The sequence below is a fragment of the Ochotona princeps genome, chromosome 22, assembly GCF_030435755.1.
Source record: "Ochotona princeps isolate mOchPri1 chromosome 22, mOchPri1.hap1, whole genome shotgun sequence".
NCBI classification, from domain to species: domain Eukaryota; kingdom Metazoa; phylum Chordata; class Mammalia; order Lagomorpha; family Ochotonidae; genus Ochotona; species Ochotona princeps.
In genome coordinates this window covers 3,049,179-3,070,276 of record NC_080853.1, presented here as the reverse complement: position 1 = coordinate 3,070,276, position 21,098 = coordinate 3,049,179, and the positions used below count along the sequence as shown (strand labels likewise).

Genomic DNA, 21,098 nt, shown 5'->3' with positions numbered 1-21,098 from the left:
AGGTGGCTGCAGACTGCAATTTTACTAAAATTACCAAATTATCACCGTAATTTCTTCCTTGACAAGCTGGCCAAGCAAATGAAAGAGGCCCATGTGAGGAGAGGTGTCTGATGACCGGCAAGCCCAGCACGAGACAGGGGACAAAGTCAGAACACACACAGCACCGCCCACCCACCGAGACGGCTAGGGAAAAGTCAGAGACAGGAGCCAGCACGGGCAAGGATGCGGGGAAATGGCACCCCACACGCGAGATGTGGCGGAGCTACCTTGGAACAGTCCTGAGATTCCAGAAAGATGGCTTCCTCACATGACCCAAGGAAATGAACAGTGGTGTCCTAAGAAGATGGCGTACACAAACAACCACCTTCACAACAGCATTGCTAACAGCAGCCACTGAAGGGGAATGAGACTTCCAGCTGATGCAGGGATAAACAACACGGTAGATCCTTATGACGATGGGCCATGAAAGGAAGCACAGGTACCTGCTAGCACACAGAGGGACCCTGAAATAATTATGTTAAAAGTCATAGGAGGGGAGCCCGGGGTGGTAGCCTAGTGGCTAAAGTCCTTGCCTTGAGCACACTGGGATCCCATATGGGCACTGGTTCTAATCCCGACAGCCCTACTTCCCATCCAGCTCCCTGCTTGTGGCCTGGGAAAGCAGTCAAGGATGGCCCAATGCCTTGGGACCCTGCACCCGCGTGGGAGACCCAGAAGGAGCTCCTGTCTCCTGGTTCCGGGTTGGCTCAGCTCCAACCGTTGTGGCTGCTTGGAGAGTGAACCATCAGACAGAAGATCTTCCTCTCTGTCTCTCCTCCTCTCTATACATCTGCTTTCCGATAAAAATAAATAAATCTTTAACAACAAATAACAACAACAACAAAAAAGTCACAGGAGGGAGTTGGCATTGTGGCCTTGTGGCGAAGTTGCTGCTTGCAATGTCGGCATCCCGTATGAGCACCGGTTCAAGTCCCAACTGCTCCACTTCCTATCCAGCTCCCTGCTGGTGTGCCTGGGAGAGCAATGCAAAGATGGCCTGAGTGCTCAGACCTCTTCCACCCACATGGAAAACCAGGATGGAGTTCCAGACTCCTGGACTGGGCTACGCCCAGCACTGGCCACTGTGGCTATGTCGGGAATGAACCAGCAGGTGGAAGATTTCTCCCTCTCCTCAACCCTCATAACCCTGCCTTTCAAATTAAATTTTAAAATATTTACGAAAAAAAAGTAAAAGAAGTCAGACCCCATAGCGTGTGGACTCATGGAGTCGGGGTTCAGGGCTACCAACAGCTAAGGAGAGAGGAAGTGGGAGTGACTGCTGATGGGGGTGGTGTTTCCTTTTGGGAGAAGGAAAACTGCTGACATTTGTTCATGATGAGGGATGCAGAACATGTTAAAAACCTCCAAATCACCATCTCCCTTCTAAGAGTCAAGGGTATGCATGCAAATTGCTTCTCAATACGCCTGTATTTTTTTCAATGGTTGAGGCCAAGCTAAGACCTCATTTAGAACACAGCTCTAAGTTACTAAATTATTCACATTTCTTTTTAAATTGCTTTTAAATACTTATTTCCTTAAAAGACAGATGACTGAGAAAGACACACACATAAAGAGAGGGCGGGGCTGGGGAGAGGGAGAGAGAAAGAAAGTACATTCCATCTACTCTTTCTTCAAAAACTCGGCCTGAACCAGGCAGAAGCCAGGAGCCTCGAACTCCATCCAGCTCTCCCACATGGGTGCAGTGGCCCAAGCGCTTGGGTCATCATCCACCACCACTCCAGGCACATTAGCAGGGAGATGAATGGGAAGCAGAGTGGCTGGAACGGGCCATGGCCCTGCCACTCCCAGACAGGATGCTGGTGTCACAGTCTGTTGTGTAACACACTGTGCCATGGTACGGGCCCCACAGGTGCACAGAGAGCATAAGGACAGATGGTGGGATGCCAACACCATCCACTCTGGGGCAGTGCCCTCACCTGGGGTCCCCCCCGTGTCCACGCAAGCAAGGTCTCCCTTGTCCGAGAGAACCACCGGTTGCACAGGGCATCCCTCGCAATGTGTAACCTGAGCAGTGGAATAAACCTGGCCAGGCGGTCAGCAGGGCTCACACCCCTCCACTGAGGTCCCTCGCACCTTTCCACCTAATGTCCCCCACCATCCCTCCCCGGCCCTGATTCTTAAGGAAAGAAATGCCAGAAAGAGACCCAGCAAGCAACCCAGCAAGCTTTCACAGTTCCTGTCACCAGGTTCCCCCAACCCAGCACTGCAGAGCGTGACCACCCCTACTCTCCTGCCTAGGGACTATTATTACGTAACCAGCAGCATGGGGACAGGGACCACTGGGAGGGGGAGACCCTCCCCCCACCAGGCACTCCCCTTCCCTGACCACTGAAAGCTAATCCTGGCAGGAACAGCCCCTTGTGTCTCCCAGCCGCCTTTCCCTGGAAAGATCGACCACGATGGAAAAATGGATATTTTAACATCTCGAACGTGGGAAGGTGGAAAAATCTTTTTTTTTTTTTCTGGCTTCTAGACTACTTAGAGGTTATTCAGAGACTGACCCTGAGGGCCCCACCCACATCCTGTTCATGGAAGAAGAGGATCCCCACAGCTTCCAGACGCAACCCCACCAACCTCCGGGAAGGCACTTGCCCAGCTCAGGAAACCCTGGGCCCTGGGGGCACTTGGTCCCGGGCCGCCTCTGATCTCTGGACCTGGTCCCTGGGCAGTGGATGGGACTCACATGTCAACCATGCTCTTGGAGCTGGGGGCCAGGAACAGACTGGAACTCTGATGCGTGAGCTCCGGGCTCTGGAGACCCGAGAGTGAGTCTCAATGTGTCGGTAACTGCCGCTGGCTTAGCGCCAAGCAGATTCCAAGGTCAGGACCTGAGGTATGTGCTGGAAAACGCTTTCACTGTCACAGTCAAGATCAGGCCTCAGTCCACAGGCACTGCCCACCGTGCTTGGGTGCAGGCACACGCTCTGCTTGGACAAGCCACACCTGCTCACCTTGGCTCTACAGCATTGCCTGTGGCGCCCGGCTCGCTCCCACACCAGCAGCCCCCTTCTCTCAGGCAGGGCCCACCAGGGCTCTCGGTGGGGGGAGGGTGGGCAAGCACATTGCAGTCTGGTGCTGTCATGGTCAGGGGGCAGACAGCCACCCTGAGATTTTGTGCCTCTGCTCTCCCAGTAACAGGAGGAAGGATCTGCCACTTGCCAAGGGCTTGGAAATCACCTCTCCTTGATAGAACTGTGCAAGAGGACAGCAGGAGGGTCAGAGAGCAAAATGGCTCTGGGGCTGCATGCAGTCTGGCGCCCTGCTGCCTGCAGGCTGCACATCAGCTCAGTAAGGGGCTCAGAGCAGTCCTGCCAACCTGGATACTCCCTGAGGATTCCAGTCAACACTGGGAGGCTGTTGCCCCATCAGAGGGCTGGCCCGGGTCCCCATGGTGTCTATGGTGACATTCCCCAGGATGGTCACATGTGTGACCACAGTGTGAATCCCAGCTGGATACGTCCACCTCTGTCCATCAGTTTCCTGAATTTGAGAGCCTGTTCTGAGGGCCAGATGAACTGTGTGACATAGCCCCAAGACCAGCACAGGCAGTATGAACCTTCCACTGTGCTGCAAGTCCTGCCCCAAAGCCAGCAGGCCACGTCCACATTGTGGATGGAGATGCCTACAGAGAACAGGCCTGACACTGAGCAAGCCCCTGCCACATGCCTGGGGTCTCCCCCAACAGAGACGTTCAGCAGTGTGCGCAGGTGTACACGGAGCCAACCTGGAGCGCTCCTACATCTGCAAGGCACCTGCCGTGCAGGCTGGGACAACGGTGACCATGGAGCGCAAGCTGCCGCTCAGCCCCACCAAGGTCACACTTCACCTGTCTTGCCTTGCCCCAGGCCCCTCACTCCACACCCCAGCCTGGTTCCCAGCTCATGCATGTAGGAGGACATTGTGACCGTAGAAGGTCAGTGAGCACAGGATTACAGTTGGTTGGACCTTATTGGATATCATTTGCATAAGAACAGTTGAGTGGACAGTATGTATATGAGATCACCTGGTGGAATATACAAAAGAGTTCCAAACAAAAGCATTGATGGTTTTGTTGATGTGCTCAATACTTCCTCCCTAATCCTGTATGAACCTCAGTGTATAAAGTCTGATGCTACTAATAAACTACGGCTTTTGACCATCAGTCAGGGTCCACGCGTGTTATTATCGGCTCCGTGCACCAAGTCCATCGCTGCGGGACAGCGACACATGCACAGGCTGAAGTAGGCTGGAACTGTCTTAAAACCTTTCATGTTCTTAGGGGAGAAAGCAAGAAAGACCAGGACAGTCTCACACTTTGCTGGGAATTGCACAGGAAGGGAGGGCAGTGATGACAGAGAGTCCAACCTGGGAAGCCCTGGCTGGAGCAAGGAGGCCCCAAGACGAACCCAGGAGGGCTTTCCCCGCCCCCCGAGCCGCATCATCCTCCCACCCCAGCCCTACTCAGGCCCTCCTGCCTGCCACACTCCAGCCCACACTGGCCTCTGCACACGCTATTCCCTGCTGCAACACCACTCCTCCCCCCCAGGCATCCTCCGGCTCCCTAGGGAAATCCCCACCGACACCGCCACAGCACAGCCCCTGGCACCACACAGCCCAAGTCCACAGGGTGCAGCCCAGGTCAGAGGGCACACTTGCTGGCACTCTTGTCCCCCGTAGGAGTTGAAGCTTCTCGTGGCCATTGCCTGCTTGCTGCCATGAACGTGTGTGCCGGTGACTTCTGTCCAGCTATGGGAGTGGGGGAGGGGGATTCAGTGGTCCCTCGTGGAAACTATGATGAAAGCTGGGAGAGCTGCCTCCCAGCTGCCGGGTGTCTCAACCAGCCTGTCCTGCCATGGGCACTGCTGTCTGCTGGTAGGAGCCCAAAGCAGCCCCTGGGCACCTCCACAACTCCTCTGCCACAGCTGGGCTGCTGGATCAGGCACGCCCTTTTTCCAAACATCAAGACAAACCAAGAGGATCTCCTGGGGCAGAGTCAGGGCTGGGACGAAAGCAGGTCTCCGACCTACCTCCTGCCCTACCTGTTCCCTGAACCCAGAGCCTTGGGCCCTGCCATCACTGGTTCCCTGGGCCCAGGGCCTTACTGTGAACCTGCCATGGCAGTGGGCCCATGTGGTACACTGGAGTCCAGGCACGAAGGCTGTGCTGCAGACCACCACGCCATCACAGGGATTCCTCAGAGAAATCGAGCCTTGTGGGGAGCGCTCAGTGTCCTGGGAAAGCCCCATGGGCGGGCAGGCGGATGCCTGGCTTCACGGAGACAGGCGGGCCACTGGGCTGGGACACTCAGCTTTCTAGACTTTCCCTGTTTGCCTCACTTCCTCCAGCCTCCAGCCCCAGACCAAAATAGAATCCACGCGGCCAACTCAGCCTCTTCCACGCACACTCAAGGAATAAACAAACCAACTGAACACGGGCCACATGCTGGGTCAGCTGCCCAACTTAAAAGAGACAGGACCACAGGCTGTTTTAGGATCCCAAACACAGAGACAGGAAAGAGGCACACACAACGGGCAGAGGAAATGAACTTAACCGTGGGGTTTGCAGACAGAAGCAAGCGGTCGGATTCCTAAATGCAAGAATTCCCATGGTCAGGGCAGGGTGGCGGGGGTGTCGAGGTTTCAGCCCGACCCTCGCTTCTTTAATCCAGGGTGGCGCCAGTACAAGGGACAGCTACAGAAACAGTTCCCACTTGTTAGGCACTTGTTGGGTGCCAGGAGATGTGCCAGGTGCCTACGTGCTTCACGCCACGGCCTCCCGCTGGCTGCCCTGTGTGGAGGACGCTCTGTCTCTGTCGTGTCTTGAGGACCCCCCAGAAGCAGATCTGAGTCATGCACTTCACAGCAAAGGGTTGATTGGAGAGGTGACCAGGAACCTTGTGCAGGGGGTCAGGGTGGGGAAGAGAAGATGGGGTGGAAAACAGCCCTACACGGAACAGTGAGCATCTGGGAGCCCAGCCCACCAGTACCCTGTGAGGTTAATCACTACCTCCTGCCTTCAGGGCCCCAACAGCCCAGGGAGTCTATCAGGGCAGCTGAGCAGGGTCCCCTTGCAGGGAGAAACACTGGCCGAGAAGCTGCCAGTCTGGAGCCCAAACCCATGTCAAAGCCAGCGCAACTCACAGGGTCAGGCAAGCTCACCCTGGGAAGCAGATGTGAGCTGCCAGAATGGTCGCTTCCTAGACTCCCAGGGGAACCCCACCAAGATGCCCTGAGGGCTGGGGCTGCAGACAGAACACACCTGCCACAGCGAGATAGGGGCCGCTAGTCAGTCACCTAGGACCACTGGCTCCCGGGGACTCGGGCCCTGGGGATGTAGCCAGGCACCTGTGAGTGACATCTGGAGCCTAAGGATGTTGAGGTGGGCTCTGCAGGAAAACGCACCCCAGAGACCCCCCCTCCACTGGGGCCTTTGCTTTGCCAACCACAGGTTTCCAGGAAGGCTCCCAGGTTCAGCTGTTAGTTCCACAGCACACCTGACTCGAACCACTCTGTCTACTCACTGCCTGCTTCCAGGACGCGGCTACCCAACCTCTAAGAACGAGGCAGAGCCCAAACCCCAAATCCCAACACGGAGGGGAACAAGAAGCCCCAGATGTCAGGGCTTACCCAGGCCCAGAGGAAGAGAGAAGGAAAAACCTCAGGTGGGAATAAGCTCTTTTTACCCGGCCTCCCTTCAAGGAGCAATGCCATGTGCTGCACTCCAGCTGCGCATGGATGCCAAGGGCTGCGGGCTGAGCATCGAGGAACTGTAGGCACTTGCCTACATGTCCAGGCAGAGGACGGGTGCTGCCGTCGGGGCCAGCACTGCGACACAGCACACTGAGCTGCCATTTGAGATATCCATATCTCCTATCAGAGCTCCAGTTCAGGCCCTGGTTACTCCACTTCTGATCCAGCTCCCTGCTAATGTGGCTGGGAGGCAGCAAAGGGTGGTTTAAGTTCTTGAGCTCCTGCTATCCACATGGGAGACCTGGGAAGAGCTCCTGACTCCTGTCTTTGGCAGGGCCCAGCCTCAGCTGCCGCAACCATTCGGGGAATGGACCAGGAGACAGAACTTCATGGCCACTCACCGTCAAACTGGCTGACTGTCAAGCTCACCAGAAACAAGTGGCACGAACTCACAGGCAAGAGACACCATGAGAGTGATGGGCACTACAGATGCTGCTCGCCTTCACCACGGGGCTACATACTGACAAACCCATCAACAGTTGAAAACAGCAGAAGTCAGAAGGGTCTGGAATGTGCAGAACCCTGGGGCAAGTCAGGTGCTCACGCTGGGGCCTGGGAGCCGAGCTCGCCTCCACTGCTCAGCGTCACAGACAGAATCAAACTGCATGGGGCTAGCCCAGGCAAAGCCCCAAATTCAGAGCCCCAGGTGCTGCTTCCCCTGTTGCTTTTATCCCAGAAGAGCCATCCTGAGCCCATCAACGCCTGTAAGCCACGAGAGTGTCCAGGGTAGGGCCTGGAGACAGACGCTGGACAGGGAGAGAGACGCCCAAGTGAACACATCATGCCTATAGACACACCAATGTGGGGTCCTTCTTTACAGTGAACGCACCCCACTCACGGGCCCCAAAGAGGCCACATTTGCAGTTGTTTGTCTGGCTTCCCCGAGCGGCCACGCACACAGGGACAGTTGGGTGTGAGGCTGAAGTCGCAGATCACAGCAATCCGGAAGCACAGACGACAGGCACGCAGAGGAAGGCAGGCATAGGCTGATGTCACTGCCCACACCAGGAGCCCTGCAAAGGACGCCTCCAGTGCCCAGAGCTGGGCTTGAAACCTCAGTGACCAAGGCTTCCAGCCCTGCCCGGGCTGTGCAGTGTGGCCTCTTTCAACCTCCTCCTAGGTGGCTCACACAGCAACCAACCCTGGGTGCCCCTGTCCTGGCCCAAAGTGCAGGAGTCAGGTGCTGTAGTGGTGCTGGGGATAGGCAGAGGTAAAGACCAGTAGGAAGGTGGCCAGCTTTTAAGGAAAACGCCTGTGGCCCCCCACAAAGGCCTATAGGCCGAGATCAGCCACCCCATCTGTCAGGCAGCCGGTGAGGGTTATGTTCAGTAACATGCGTGCACAGAGTGGCATGTGGAACCAGGAAACAGAGGGACAGGGCACTCATAGCCTATGCTCACATGCCTCTCCAAGAGGCTGCCCACTGCTCACTACAGCTCCACCTGCAGACACTAAAAATGTCTTAATGTCTATTCTTCATCCATAAACAGAATTCTGGGTTATCAAGCCAGTGACACGGGGACCTTTTTGGAACCCTGAACTATTATCCAGACCACAGCACCACAGACACTGCTTAGCATCCTGCTGTGGCTCAGAAACTGTTTTAAGTACCTCGGCTAGGGTGAGGGGTACTATTTTGTCCCAGAACCCCAACAGACACCCTCTGGGGACACCATGTGGGACTGTCCTCTCCCAATCCTTCCTTAGTTCAGCTTTCACAGCCACACCATCTCAAGGCTGGCTTTGGAAGGACCTGACCTCAGACCAGCAGTCAGCAGGTTTCCCTCGAGGGCAACCTCACTCAATTAGCAATGCCTGGCTCAGGCATGGTGCTGTCCTGATGGTTCAGGAAGAGCCTGGCTCCGCAGGAAGGAAACTGCTGGATTAGCAATGCCTGCCTTGGTTCCAGAGGGAGAATGGGGGCGCATGATAGGGTGCAGGGCAAGAGTCAGCTTTCTCTCCTCCGTTCTTGGAGAGGCAAAGGGGAATTCCACAGGCATTGCTGAGCAAGGCCAGGTGACCGAGGAAGAACCAGTGCACAGGAAAGTCTGAGCGTCTATCTGGATGCCTACTTCCGGCCTGGACTCAAATCAACTACAACTTCATCAGCCATGGTAGCCTCCTTTTTTTAAAAAAAAAAAAAAGATTTATTCATTTTATTACAGCCAGATACACACAGAGGAGGAGAGACAGAGAGGAAGATCTTCCGTCCGATGATTCACTCCCCAAGTGAGCCTCAACGGGCCGATGCAAAGCTGGGAACCTGGAACCTCTTCCAGGTCTCCCACGCAGGTGCAGTGTCCCAATGCTTTGGGCCGTCCTCAACTGCTTTCCCAGGCCACAAGCAGGGAGCTGGATGGGAAGTGGTGCTGCCGGGATTAGAACTGGCGCCCATATGGGATCCCGGGGCTTTCAAGGCAAGGACTTTAGCCGCTAGGCCACGCCGCCGGGCCCCAATGGTAGCCTCCTTTAAAAGGTGTCCCTGGCAAGGGCCAGTTTTGTGCCACTGAGGGGCGAGTACCGGTTCCAGTCCCAGCTGTCCCACTTCTGACCCCGCTCCCTGCTAACGTGCCTGGGAAAGCAGCAGAGAATGGCCCAAGTGTTTAGGCTCCAGCACTGATGTGGGAGACCTGGAGCAGTCTTCCAGCCCTTGGTCTCAGTCTGGTCCAGCCCCGGCATTGGCAGCCATTTGGGAAGAGAACCAGCAGATGGAAGATCTGTGTCTCTCCCTAACTTTGCCTTTCAAATAAGTAAAATCAAGCTTTCAAATAAAAACATTTTAAAAACTAAAAGACCTTCCTGGTGAGCCTGCACTGCCCATCCCTGCAGTTAACATCCGGGCAGGCCTTTTCCTTCCCAGCTACAGATGACTGCTTAGGACCAAATTGAAAAATATTAATTCTCTTTGTCTCCTGCCAAAAAAAGGCTAAAGCAATTACAGGCCCTGATATGAAACACAGATGTGAATACATTTGGAAAAACAGGCTCCTATAGGCGAGCAGAGGTCTGGGGCCAAGCATGAAGTGCTCTTTGGAATGAAGGCGCTGGCTCAAGTGGTGCGCACAGCCTGTCCTGCAGCCCCGTTCTCCCGGGGTGCATTCCAGCAGGGCCCAGGCCACAGCCCACCAGCCGGTGTCAGTCCCCACCCTGGGGTCCTCGCTGGCCCACAGGCTCCGAATAATGTAATTACAATCATCGCAGGGAACCTTCCAAAGGATGGAAAGCAGTATAATTATGGGCAATTTTCACTTGTTGGAAATGGAGCTCAGATGCTGAAAAAAGGTTGCAAACAACGCATTCTTGGGTTTCAGTTCTCAGAGCGAGAGCATGCTGCAAAATGTGCAGCGACCAACTGACTGGCAAGAGGGCAAAACACCAGCCAACAACCTCTCGCCCAGCAGGTACCATCAAGGTGGGACTGCGGGACAGCTCCGTGCAGGGCACAGCTGGGTCCGTGACCTCGGGGCGCCCATGTGCTCATGGGAAGGCCAGATCCCAGTCCCAGAACAGACGTTCACAGAGTGGCTACCGTGTGCCAGGTTCTTGGCATAACAGGGTATGCCAGCAACCAAAACAAAGTTCCTGCCACACGGATGCCTGTCGCCTCCCCTGACGGCTCCCACTTGGATGTTTCCTATGAAGCTCAGTGAGGCCAGCCAGAGCCTGCCAGCTGCCCAATCCTTCCAACTGCCAAGTAGTAGAGGCAGGGCGGCTCCACGTGTGCCTCCAATGACACGGCCTTCACCTCCCTGCCACACAGCACAGCTGGGATACGCTGAGCAGGGTACTTGTCTTCTTGTCTGATTCCCTGCCTGGAAAGTGTAACCTGCCCCATGGTTACTCAACTGATAGAGAACACACAAGCTTCTTTGTCTCGATTGCTAACCTCAGTTTTCCTTTCTGTGAAATGGGACAGACAAAGTACCCCCCTGGTGGGGGGAATGGTGTTATAGGAAGTAGGCCAAGGGCCAGCAGTTTAGACTGGGCTTTGGCCTTGCTTCCGGCTGGCAGGCTGAGGGTCTGGCACATCTTAGAGAGCAGCAGGACCAACCACTCCACCCCATGGGGACACAGGCTCACCAGATCCCACACAACTCAACACTTGCAAAGAACCTGGGACGACGCCTCATAGCCGGGAGCATGAGGCAGCTCCGCCACCAACACTCAGCAAGCAGAACCCCACCCGCCACCCGTAGTCTCCCTGCAGAGCTGGGCTTGGGACGGATTATGGAAGAAAATAAAAGGCAAAAAGATCAAAGCCACCCAGGCCCAGCAGATGGCCTCAGCCCACAGGCCAGGAAGCCAGCGGGCATGTGGCTGCAGGGTGCTGCATGTCTGCGGCTCAAGCACTAACAGGGTGGACGCGGTGGCTTCCTGGCTCTGCCTGGCTGGGTGGCACTGAATGCAGGCTTTTTCCAGAGAGGACTGTGCAAGAAAGCACAGAGCACAGAGGCTCAAGCGACGCCGAGATGGGGTTTGGAGAGCGGGCGAGCAAAGGGTGGCAAGAAGAAACGTCAAGTCGCCCCGCCCCCACGGCTCTCCGTGACCCCCAGGGAATCCCCACGGGCTCTGGCGGCTGCAACCACCTGGCATGCCGAGGCACTTGGGAGCTGAGGTGCCACATCCTCTAAGGAGCACTCCCGCCCTGGGGCAGAGGTGCAGAACAGTGGCATGGAAGCCAGGAGACGTGGAACTAGGCACGTAGGCCTTCAGGAGTGGTGAGAAGGCTCTGGAAGCTCCCAGAAGCCTCCAGTGCCAGAGGCTGGAGGGATCTCCACCCCGAGCTCCTCCCTTTCCTGCAGCATGGAGACTGACAATTGTGGTCTGTGCCACTCAAAGCCCTGCCACACTTTGAAATGTCAGCACCTGCCTCATCGTGGGTACCAGGAGCCTCCTAAGCCCCAGGAGATCTAGTTCATGGCCAGGGCCAGAAACCACAGTGTGGGAGGTAGCACCTGACCTGCAGGGTGCCCAGGTGAGGAAACCCCTGATGTGGGCTGCACAGCCATACCCCATGGCTGCGAACCAGTGGTGCGAGCCAGAACCTGTGCTGGATGTGTGGGGCCATAGCCCAGGCTCACACGCAGGTGAAGGATCCAGCACATGGCTGCAGAGCAAGCACCAAATAACAAGCTGCAACCCCAGCTGGAGCTGTGCTGGGCCAGGACAGTTCCCTGCCCAGCTCACTCACCTTCACCAAGATCAACTCAGACCTGCCCTGTGTCTTGCCACCAAGTCCCCAGGCGCAAGCTATGGGGCTGCCACCTGCAAGTTCCCAGAGGAGGACCAGGCTGAGTGAGGATCCTTATGTGCCACCTCCCCAAAGCCAGCCTGGGCTGTGGGGGCTACAATGCACCTGCTTCTACCCTGAGCCCCACACACCTTCTCAGGGAGGCAAGCAGAACTCAGAGGGCACCCCAGCAGCCTGTCAAGAGATGTCAACATTCATTCCCCACCCCCAATTTAATTGAGAGGCTCCCTGTCAACTCCGAAGCCCAGCTCTGGTCTCCAAGGGCGACCAACATTGAGGGAGGCAGCACGGTTGAAACACACTGGGGAAGCAGTGATGGCCAAAGTCTGGTGCTGGCTGGCTGCCCAGCCTCCTGAGAAAGCTGTGAGGAGGGTGGAGAGCACAGCCCATGCGTTCCACCTGCTCTGCGTGACGCATCACAGAGCAGCAAACCCAAGCTGAGGTCATTCACACCAACTGGCTTAGGAGAGTTACATGCGAGAGCTGCCGGAAACATGGCCACCAGGCCAGAAAACGCCCAGGTGACCTCCTTTAGGAGTTTTCACTTGAGAGAACAGCAGCCTTGTGTTCTCTTTCAGATGCGGAAGAACACTTAGAAAACTACGAAAGTGATTCCTTTTTTTTTCTTCTCACTGCCCCGGTGTTACCACACCCACTGTTACATCTCCCACTTGCCAGGTCATGGCACCTGCACCACCAGGTAGTGGTGCCTTCATGGTAGCTCCATGAGGCCAGGGCCTGAAGAGTTTTGACAAGCGCCCAGTGCCCAGCAAGTGGCAGATGCACAGAACTCCACCAAAGGGTCACCTGTGGCCAGATCTGAGACACCTTGCCATCTCTGATGTCTGTGTGGCCCACCCCGGCTGCCCGCCCACCTGCACAGGAGTGGAGGATGCCTGTCCCACCCATCCCAACCACAGTGACTCAAGCGTCTCCCTCCCCTGCAAGCCTGGGGATCCCTCCCGCAGGCAGGGTGGAGGAGGCACCAGGGACACACAATGCCAGCCAGCAGTGGACCATCCTGATGCAGCTGCCTTCAACCAGAGCCTCTGTACTTTCTAAGCATGTGGGAGGCAGCTTATGGGTGGTCTTGGACCCACAGGCCTCCCCTGGCTTTGCTACGAGCCCAGCCTGGGGAGTGTGGCCTTCACAATTGCTGGTGACATACCTCTCTCCTCCTGCTAGGGAAGCAGGTCGTGTCCACCCACTGTGGCCATGGAAGCCAGCACGAACACAGAGGAGACAACAGAAACACTCCAGAGTGTTCACCAGGGTCTGCAGGGCTGGGAGAGACCCGTCCGTGTCTGCAGGAACAGGGTCGCTCCACAGGCGCCACAGCCTTTCTCCACTGGTGCCCATGTCCTGACCTTGGAGCAGGGAAATGCCAGCAGCCTGGGGAACACAAACGCCCAGCCACCACCCCAGAAGGCCTGCCCCCTGCACCTCAGGGCCAGAGAGACATCCCAGCCCTCACTGTGTCTCCTGACTTTCCAGCAGACCTTGAAGGTCAAGGGTCCCTGGAAATCAGAGTCTCCCAACAGCAGCTTCTCCTGCTCCAGCCCTTGGGATACGTGGGAGGCTGAGGGTTCACTGCCCAGGCTGGCTTCAGGGTTTGCTTCCCTAACATTTCATCTCCAGAGGCCGCTTTCCGGGGTTGCTGACAGTACAGACTGCTTTGGGGTTGGGGAGTCAGGGAAGGATCTACCACAAGTCCCTGTTCCCCTCTCCCACTGCTCCCTACCATGCCTCTCGCCAGCTTACTCCTGAGAAGCATCACCAGGCATCTTCCTTCAAGAAGACATCCCACCCGCCCCAGCCGCACCGTCGCCCCTCAGCACCCACCTGCCCAAGTGCTCCTGGAGCACCTGGTACACACGGATGCGGAACGTCTGGTTGTCGAAGCGCTCCCGGATGTAGTCCTTGTAGATCCGGAACTCAGCGGCCGTCACCGCTTCCCCCTCTGGGATCTTGGAGAGATCAAACCGGAACTCGCGGTGGTGGTAGCGCGGGTGGAAGAACTCCTTGTCATGTTCCACTGCAAGGGGAGACAGACACAGCAGGCCCATTAGCGCAGGCTGCGCTCTCCAGTCTGGCGCCTGGCCTCTTGCCCAGAGTGCGTGTGTGGTGACCGCGGGCATGAGCCCCCACAGTGCAGCTGAGCAATCCCCCTTTCAGAATGCCACCGAGACGAGATTACCAGAGAGCTCTGAAGAGTGTGTCAGGGGAGCAGTGGACAGGGCAGGGCTGCCTGACAAGGAGAGTGGGCAAGGCTGGGGACAGCCGCAGCCTCAAGAGGAGACAAGGACAGATGCAAACTACAGGGGCTGGAGACCCAGGAGATGCCAATAATTCCAGAGACCACCCCTATGCCTCCCAGGGAGTAGCCAGTCCTGTCCCCTCAGGGCACGGTCAGTGCCTCCACCCTGGCACCGCAGGGAAGGACTTCCAGGGTGGACTCCCATAGCACCTGCAGCCCCAGCGCCTACATTGAGGCAACAGTGGCCCTGCTCTTGCTGGACCTGCAGATGATGGCACTCAGCAGCACCTCTTCCCACCACACAGAGAGAACCCTCAGTGAACCCTCCCTGCACACTGGGTACCGCCCTGCAGGTTCAGGCCTGACCCTCTTCATACATCAGAGCCTCCCCCAGAAAGCTCGCCCTCCCAGACACTGTGGTGATGACCCACCTGTGGAAGGCTCCCACCTGCAGGTGCCACCTGCAGACCACTCCCACCTGCAGACCACCCCCACCTGCAGACGGTCCCCAACTGTGGACAGCCCCTGCATACAAAGTGTTCCCTACATGCAACTGGTCTCCATACAATGGTCACCCTCTTGATGTTGGCGCCCACCCCCTCTTTGGCCTAGATGCCTCTCTGAACTGCAAGCTCTTTACCTAGGGCCTCCTCACCAACTATCATTGCAGAACACCAAAACCACCCCAAGTTCATTTCCAAAGCCATTCCAGAATTCCTTCCTACCAAGTCTCCAAATCCCCTCATTTGGTGAAGTGGGGTTCTCACCCACATTGCTGCCCCATCAGAGTCCTCCTAGTCACCCTGTCACACTCCACCTGTCACACTAGGCCTGGGGTCTTAGCTCCTCAATCCATTCCTTTCTCTCTGGCTAACCTGGGGTTGGGGAGCAGCCTGGGACTCCACCAGCAGGGACGACAGATGCTCACTATGGGGGGTGACCATGCAGCTGGGGACATCAGGGGACACTCTTAGTGGCCAGGTGGCCTAAGGCTGAAACACAGGGCATCCTCACCAGCAGTGTTACCTTGGCCAAGTTACTGAACTGCTCTGTGCCTCCCCTTAGTCCTATGACCCTTTCCCAGGGAGTGGTGTGAAGACCACATCGTGGGCACCTACCTGGCAAGGGCTGCCAAGGCAATGAGTCAGGACCCTGACAGTAGGGGCAAGAGAAGTGGGGGGATTTAGATCTTTCAGTTCATGACTTTACTTGGAAAGAAAACAAAAGGGAAGAAGAAGAATTACAGCAGTGGGCAGCAAAACGGCTGCCAACATCATGCCATAACCCCGTCTTCGGCGAGCCTGGGTGAGGCACCACACTTGACATCTGCCAGCTTAGTCCCCGAGGGACCTCACTGCTGGCTGGCAGCATGGACATCTGCGCGGAGACCCGCCTTTTTCAAGCTGAGATCTCAGCAATGGGAAAAAAAAAAAATCACACCAGACCAAACAATGGAGTCACGTTTGAATGAGCATGACACAAACATAGGTGCCTTCCTCGAGGTGACGCCCAGTGAAGAAAGAAACCATGGCGTTCAATGATAAACGTGGGGTGGGGGGCAGCAGACAAATCTGCTTTCATGTAGGAGAGAAACGGTTTCTCAGCTGCCGTAAGTTCTTGGGCTTCTACGGTCTCTTTCTCTAAAAGGAGCTCATGCGAAGAGAGGCGTCCCTGAGATGACACATTCTACTGCTTGGAGACGGCAGGGGCACGACCCGCTGTATTCCATCCTTCCTGACACCCACAGCATCCAAGCTTCCTAAAAGAACTCGGTGTGACTGTCCACAGATGCCACTCTGGGAGGGGCTCCCGAAGGAAAGCAAGCTCTGGGAAGCAGAGGAGGACCTTGCTTAGACTTGGGCTCATCACTGCTCACTGGTTGACAGTCACACCCCAGCCAACTCCAGGACCTTCCCTACAAATGCCACAAACAACCCCAAAACTGACCCTCAGAGGGGAAGTTCTGGGCTGGAACATGCCAAGAGAGCGCTAGGTGCACACGTAACAACAAGCTGTCTACCTAGGTGGGCACCCCTGCTCACCCACCATCCATCAGGAAAGACACCCTCCCGCTCCAAGAGAGCAGTAGAACCTTCCACTCCTGGCTCCGCTTGGGTCTTCACCAGGTTCAGACCCACCCATGAGGTTTCTGAGCATCAGTGAGGGGTGGGAGACAGACTCCTGGCCCCCTGTGGCGAAGGAGGCTCAAGGAACCAGCAGGATCAACCCAGCCCACATCCTAACCAGAAGCCAGAGCTGAATCTCTAGAACCAAATTTTTGCACATATCCCAAGAGCTGCCCACCCTGCCACCCCAGCAGATCAGCTCATCCAGAATGTGCCAGCACATACGGGAATTCACCGAGCTGGCTGAGTGAGGTGCCCTGCACCTGGCAGATGCACAGCTTGCAGCTACAGGGATGTGAAACGTGACAATGAAGGAGCTTAGAAAAGCTGCCAGCAGCATGTGACCTCTTAGAAGCTAGGGAAAGCACACAGCAGTCCCTGACCGCTTTACCATGAAGCCATTCTGATACCATGGATGGGGTTACATCTGCAGAGGCCACACTGACACTGCCATGAGAAATAGGATGAGACACCGACATAAAAAATGGTGGGGGTTCTTGAATGGCCCAGCACTGAGAGGCACCTTTTGACTGTACCTGTGCAACCCAAGCTAGCAACAGCCCCCAGCTCCGGCTTTTATGCCAAAGTGTGGCAAAACAAAATAAAACAAAGCAAAAATGGATATGAATTCTGCATGCAGCCTGGTGCACACAGCACCCCTCACCCAGGTGCACCCCAGAGCTGTCTCATCCTGAAGAAGTAAGGGATGCCTCACTCACCCCTGCCCAGCCCCTGCGGCCCCCACCCCTCTTCTTAAAGAGGCTGAGTACAAGAAATTCCACCCAAGCAGGAAGATGTCCACTCCAGAGCTATAGGTTTGAGGCCCGGGGTAGGTGTTGGGGGCTGGGGATGCACATGGCTGAGACCCTATGTTGTGTCTATAAACAGACACTGGCCACAGTCACCCCCAGGCACCTGCCAATGACATTACACTGGGCAGCCATCACACATGCCAAGTTCAGGAACGCAGCAGGCGGGCAGTGGGGTGAAAAGGGGGAGGGTGGTCCCTGCTCCAGGACCCCCATTTCTCTCCTCAGCTCACATCCATCCTGGGCATGTCCATGGCAGCTAACTTCCTTCCCAGAACCATGGGGATCTGTGCGCTGACCGGCCTGGCTTGCTGTTTGCTCACCATTCTTTCTAGTAAATTCCAATGCAGGAGAGCCAGAACAGGGCCCAAGAACAGGATGCAACAGGCCTCCACAATGCTGCTAACCTGCAGGGCAAGTGCAAGTGCCCTGGCTCCTGAGGTGCGTGGCCCTGCCAGTGGCCAGTGCAGGGCCAGCAGGCAGCACTGCCTCCCTAGGCTGTGGCAGCATCTGGAGCCTGAGAGTACACTCACAGGATTTCTCACAGGCCTGGGGTGCGACTCAGAAACAGGATCTCTCACAGTGGGTGGTGACCCCCATTCAGGCACACACCAGCCCAGAGGCTGTCCGTGGCACACTTGGCATGGGGAGAATCTTGGAGGATGCAGCTGTTAACTTCTCTGCTGCTGACTGCCCCTGCCTCCTACCATGCCCACTCGGCTGTTTCTGAATACCTCTGCCACTGGCCGTGCCCACTAGGCCACTGCTGAGTGCCCTCCTCCTGTCATGCGGAGCCTTTGTAAGCCTCCCGTGGGTCCAGAAGAAGGAAGAAACCCCTTATGGCCTCACGCAGTGACAGGAGGGTGGGGATAAAGCACATGCCATGAGGAACACCAGCTCACCTCGGCAAGATGCTGCTTCAACGTCTGTGACACAGGCTGAGGCAGACACTACAGGGCCTTCCTCCTCCCAGCCAGCGCCAGCAGGCCCCGGAGAGCCAAGGGGTGGGGGTGGCGGTCTACCGCCAGGGATGTGCCTGCCCGAACCTCTCCCCACCGCAGCAGTCAGAGCAGCCTGGGTCAGCTGGGCAGGCACAGCTGGTTCCAGGTATTTTAGAAGCAAATCAAATCAAATGAGAATTTATAGCCCTTCCTGAGGTCTGGGTTCCATCAGCCCAAACTCCCTGGGCCGAGAGGTGCAGGTGCAGCAAAGGCAGAGCAGGGCCCTCCTGCCCCGCTCCCAGATCCTTGTCAAAATAAAAGTCTTCTCTAAAGTCAGACCAACATTCAGAAGACAGAGTGGTCAGCAGCATTCCTGCAGTCCTGTGGACCTGGCTACACAGAGCTGGGAGACACTGCCCAGGGACTGGCGGGGGAGGGTGGGCAGAATGCAGGAGCCTTCAAGAGCCTTCTGCATTGCCTGGCCACCATTCTAACTTTTGTTTAAAGTTCTGATTTCATTTCATCACACGTGAAAGGTAGAGGAACTGAGAGGTATTCCATCTGCTGGGTCACTCCCCAAATGTCTCAAAAGCCAATACTGGGCCAGGCAAAGCCAGAGCCCAGACAGCGATCTCAGTTGGCAGGAACCCAGGTGTCTGAGCCCTCACCTGCCGGCTCTCGGAGCGTGCATCAGGTAGGGGGCTGAATCAGGAGTGGAACCCAGGGGCTCCTGCATGAAAGGCGGGCACCCTCAGGAGTGTCTTGTTGTCTGTAACACCACAGTGCAGCTTCCCATGGGAGTGTTCCCTTGGCAAGACTGCTGAGCTGGCATCTCCAAGCCAATCTGTCCAGCCCCAAGAGCAGCTGAGAATCAAGTTTAAGAAGCAAGGCTCAAACCCAACAAACCTGCTTGCAATATATCCCTGGCCAGCTCCCGCACTGCTCCGGGTTCTGTTTTCTGGTTGGTAAACTAGAGATGACAACAGTACAGCCCCCAGTTAGAAGGGTTACTATGCAAATTAAACAAGTTTTTAGCACACAGGAAGCCTTTCTACTAAGCGCTCATTAGAATGGCAAATGCAGTCATAATTAGAGAAGAGACATATCCAATCCAGCCAGGCGGCCAGAAGCAGCCCCTGGCAACTTGATGCAGCATGATCTAGCTTCTAGACCCAGTGGCTCTAAGTATTTCCTGACTTACGCTGCCTAGGAGTGGCCCCCCAAGAATTTCAATTAAATGAAATTGGGGTCTGGAACCTTCAACTGTTGTTCACTGACAAGCTAAATATTTTTTAGAACCATCTCCCAGCCCATTGTACCCGCAGCAGACTTCCTCGTGTGTCCCGAGAAGAAGGAAGCATCCCAGGAAGCAAGTGTGTGGCTGGCTAGAGAGCTGGGCTACAAGCTGCTATGGATGGCCGCCTTCCCTCCCAGAAGCCAGATGGTGGACACACTGGTAAGCTGCAAAAAATGAGTGAAGTTGGTCAGTAACAGATGTGGACAGAATAACCCATGCATGCTCCAGAACTTCCAGTTGTGGCCTAGGCATCTTTGCCCAAGGCCTGCGGGTCCATGGTTTCCTCTTCCTTCGCTTCTTTGCCCCACCACCACTCCACCCGCTTGCTCTCATTGAAATAGATTTTCATTGCCTCAACCAGAGAATTCCAACAACTCCTAAAAATACTGCTTCTTCTCCCCAAGCATCTCTTCCAGTGAACCTCAGTGGGGCACACCAACCCTCTCATGCCCTTCCCCTGGGTCATATAAGGCAGGCACAGTCATTTGGCCTGGCCCTAACAAGGCAACTGCAGGCAGGACTCAAAATTCAACGAAACTCTAGCAGGCTCATGTGCAAGTTGACAATTTTTTTTTAATTGGAAAGGCAGATATACAGAGAGGAGGAGAGACAGAGAAGAGCTTCTGTCTGATGATTCACTTCCCAAGTGGCCACAATGGCTGGAGCTGAGCCAGTCCAAAGCTGGGAGCCAGGAGCTTCTTTTGGGTCTCCCATGTGAGTGCAGGGTCCCAAGGCTTTGGACCATCCATGACTGCTTTCCCAGGCCACAAGCAGGGAGCTGGATGGGAAGCGGAGCTGCCGGGATTAGAACCAGCGCCCATATGGGATCCCAGCATGTTTAAGGCAAGGACTTTAACTGCTGCACTATCACGCCGGGCCCCAAGTTGACAATTTTGTATGACCAATGAATGGTGTTGCAAATATCCACATGGCCCTTGGCGGAGGACAGGTTCCCCACCCCTGCTCTGTCACATCATGCTCCCAGAGCAACACAGGAATCCACTTTATTGATAAGACAAAGTCCTACAGGGCTCTCAGGGGACAGGCAGGCCTCCTCCCAGGCAGCTCCCAACCGTGGTTCACAGACACAAACACTTTCTGAAAGTGCTCCAGATCTTTTACTCTGTCTGTCCCCAACCCAGAAGAAACAGAAGCCGCCTGTCCCAAAGGCAGGCAGAATGCTGGTCAAGCTCTACCCTAGCCCCACTTCCTCCAAAGAGACAACTCCTGAGCTTCTTGGGTCCTTTGCAGGAAAATGTTCTTGTCCAAGGAAATCTGAGGGTTAAATGCATGAAGCAGACTTTTCTCCATCGAAAAACTAGCTGTGGGTTGGTGTCCTGTCCAGTCTTCACAGCTGGTGCTAAAGTGGGTCCTGCCTGTAAGGTATGATTCAGAGAGAAACTCAGATCTTTAACATCACCAAGTAGTCCACCCTCTGCAGGTCCTCACTGGGGAACTCCAACGGGGAGGCTGGGATGCTGATGCAGACCTCCACACACTCATGCTTCTAACAGCAGGTGCGACTCCAGCATCAGAAGGAGGCAACACAGAAAGCAGAGCAGGAGCCGACACAGTGGCTCAGCAAGATGAGCTGCCGCCTGCAGAGCTGGCATCCCACATGGGCATCTG

The 21,098-nt window shown here is 55.8% G+C and overlaps 1 protein-coding gene across 1 annotated transcript in view; it reads right to left on the bottom strand.

Annotated features, from left to right (window-relative positions):
- The window catches only part of BMP7 (bone morphogenetic protein 7), a 59,935-nt gene that overhangs the window by 21,941 nt on the left and 16,896 nt on the right, over positions 1-21,098 (bottom strand). The window contains exon 2 of the mRNA XM_004585917.2: positions 13,882-14,074. Within this exon, the coding sequence (XP_004585974.1) occupies positions 13,882-14,074 (193 nt within the window). The remainder of the gene's footprint in view (positions 1-13,881; positions 14,075-21,098) is intronic.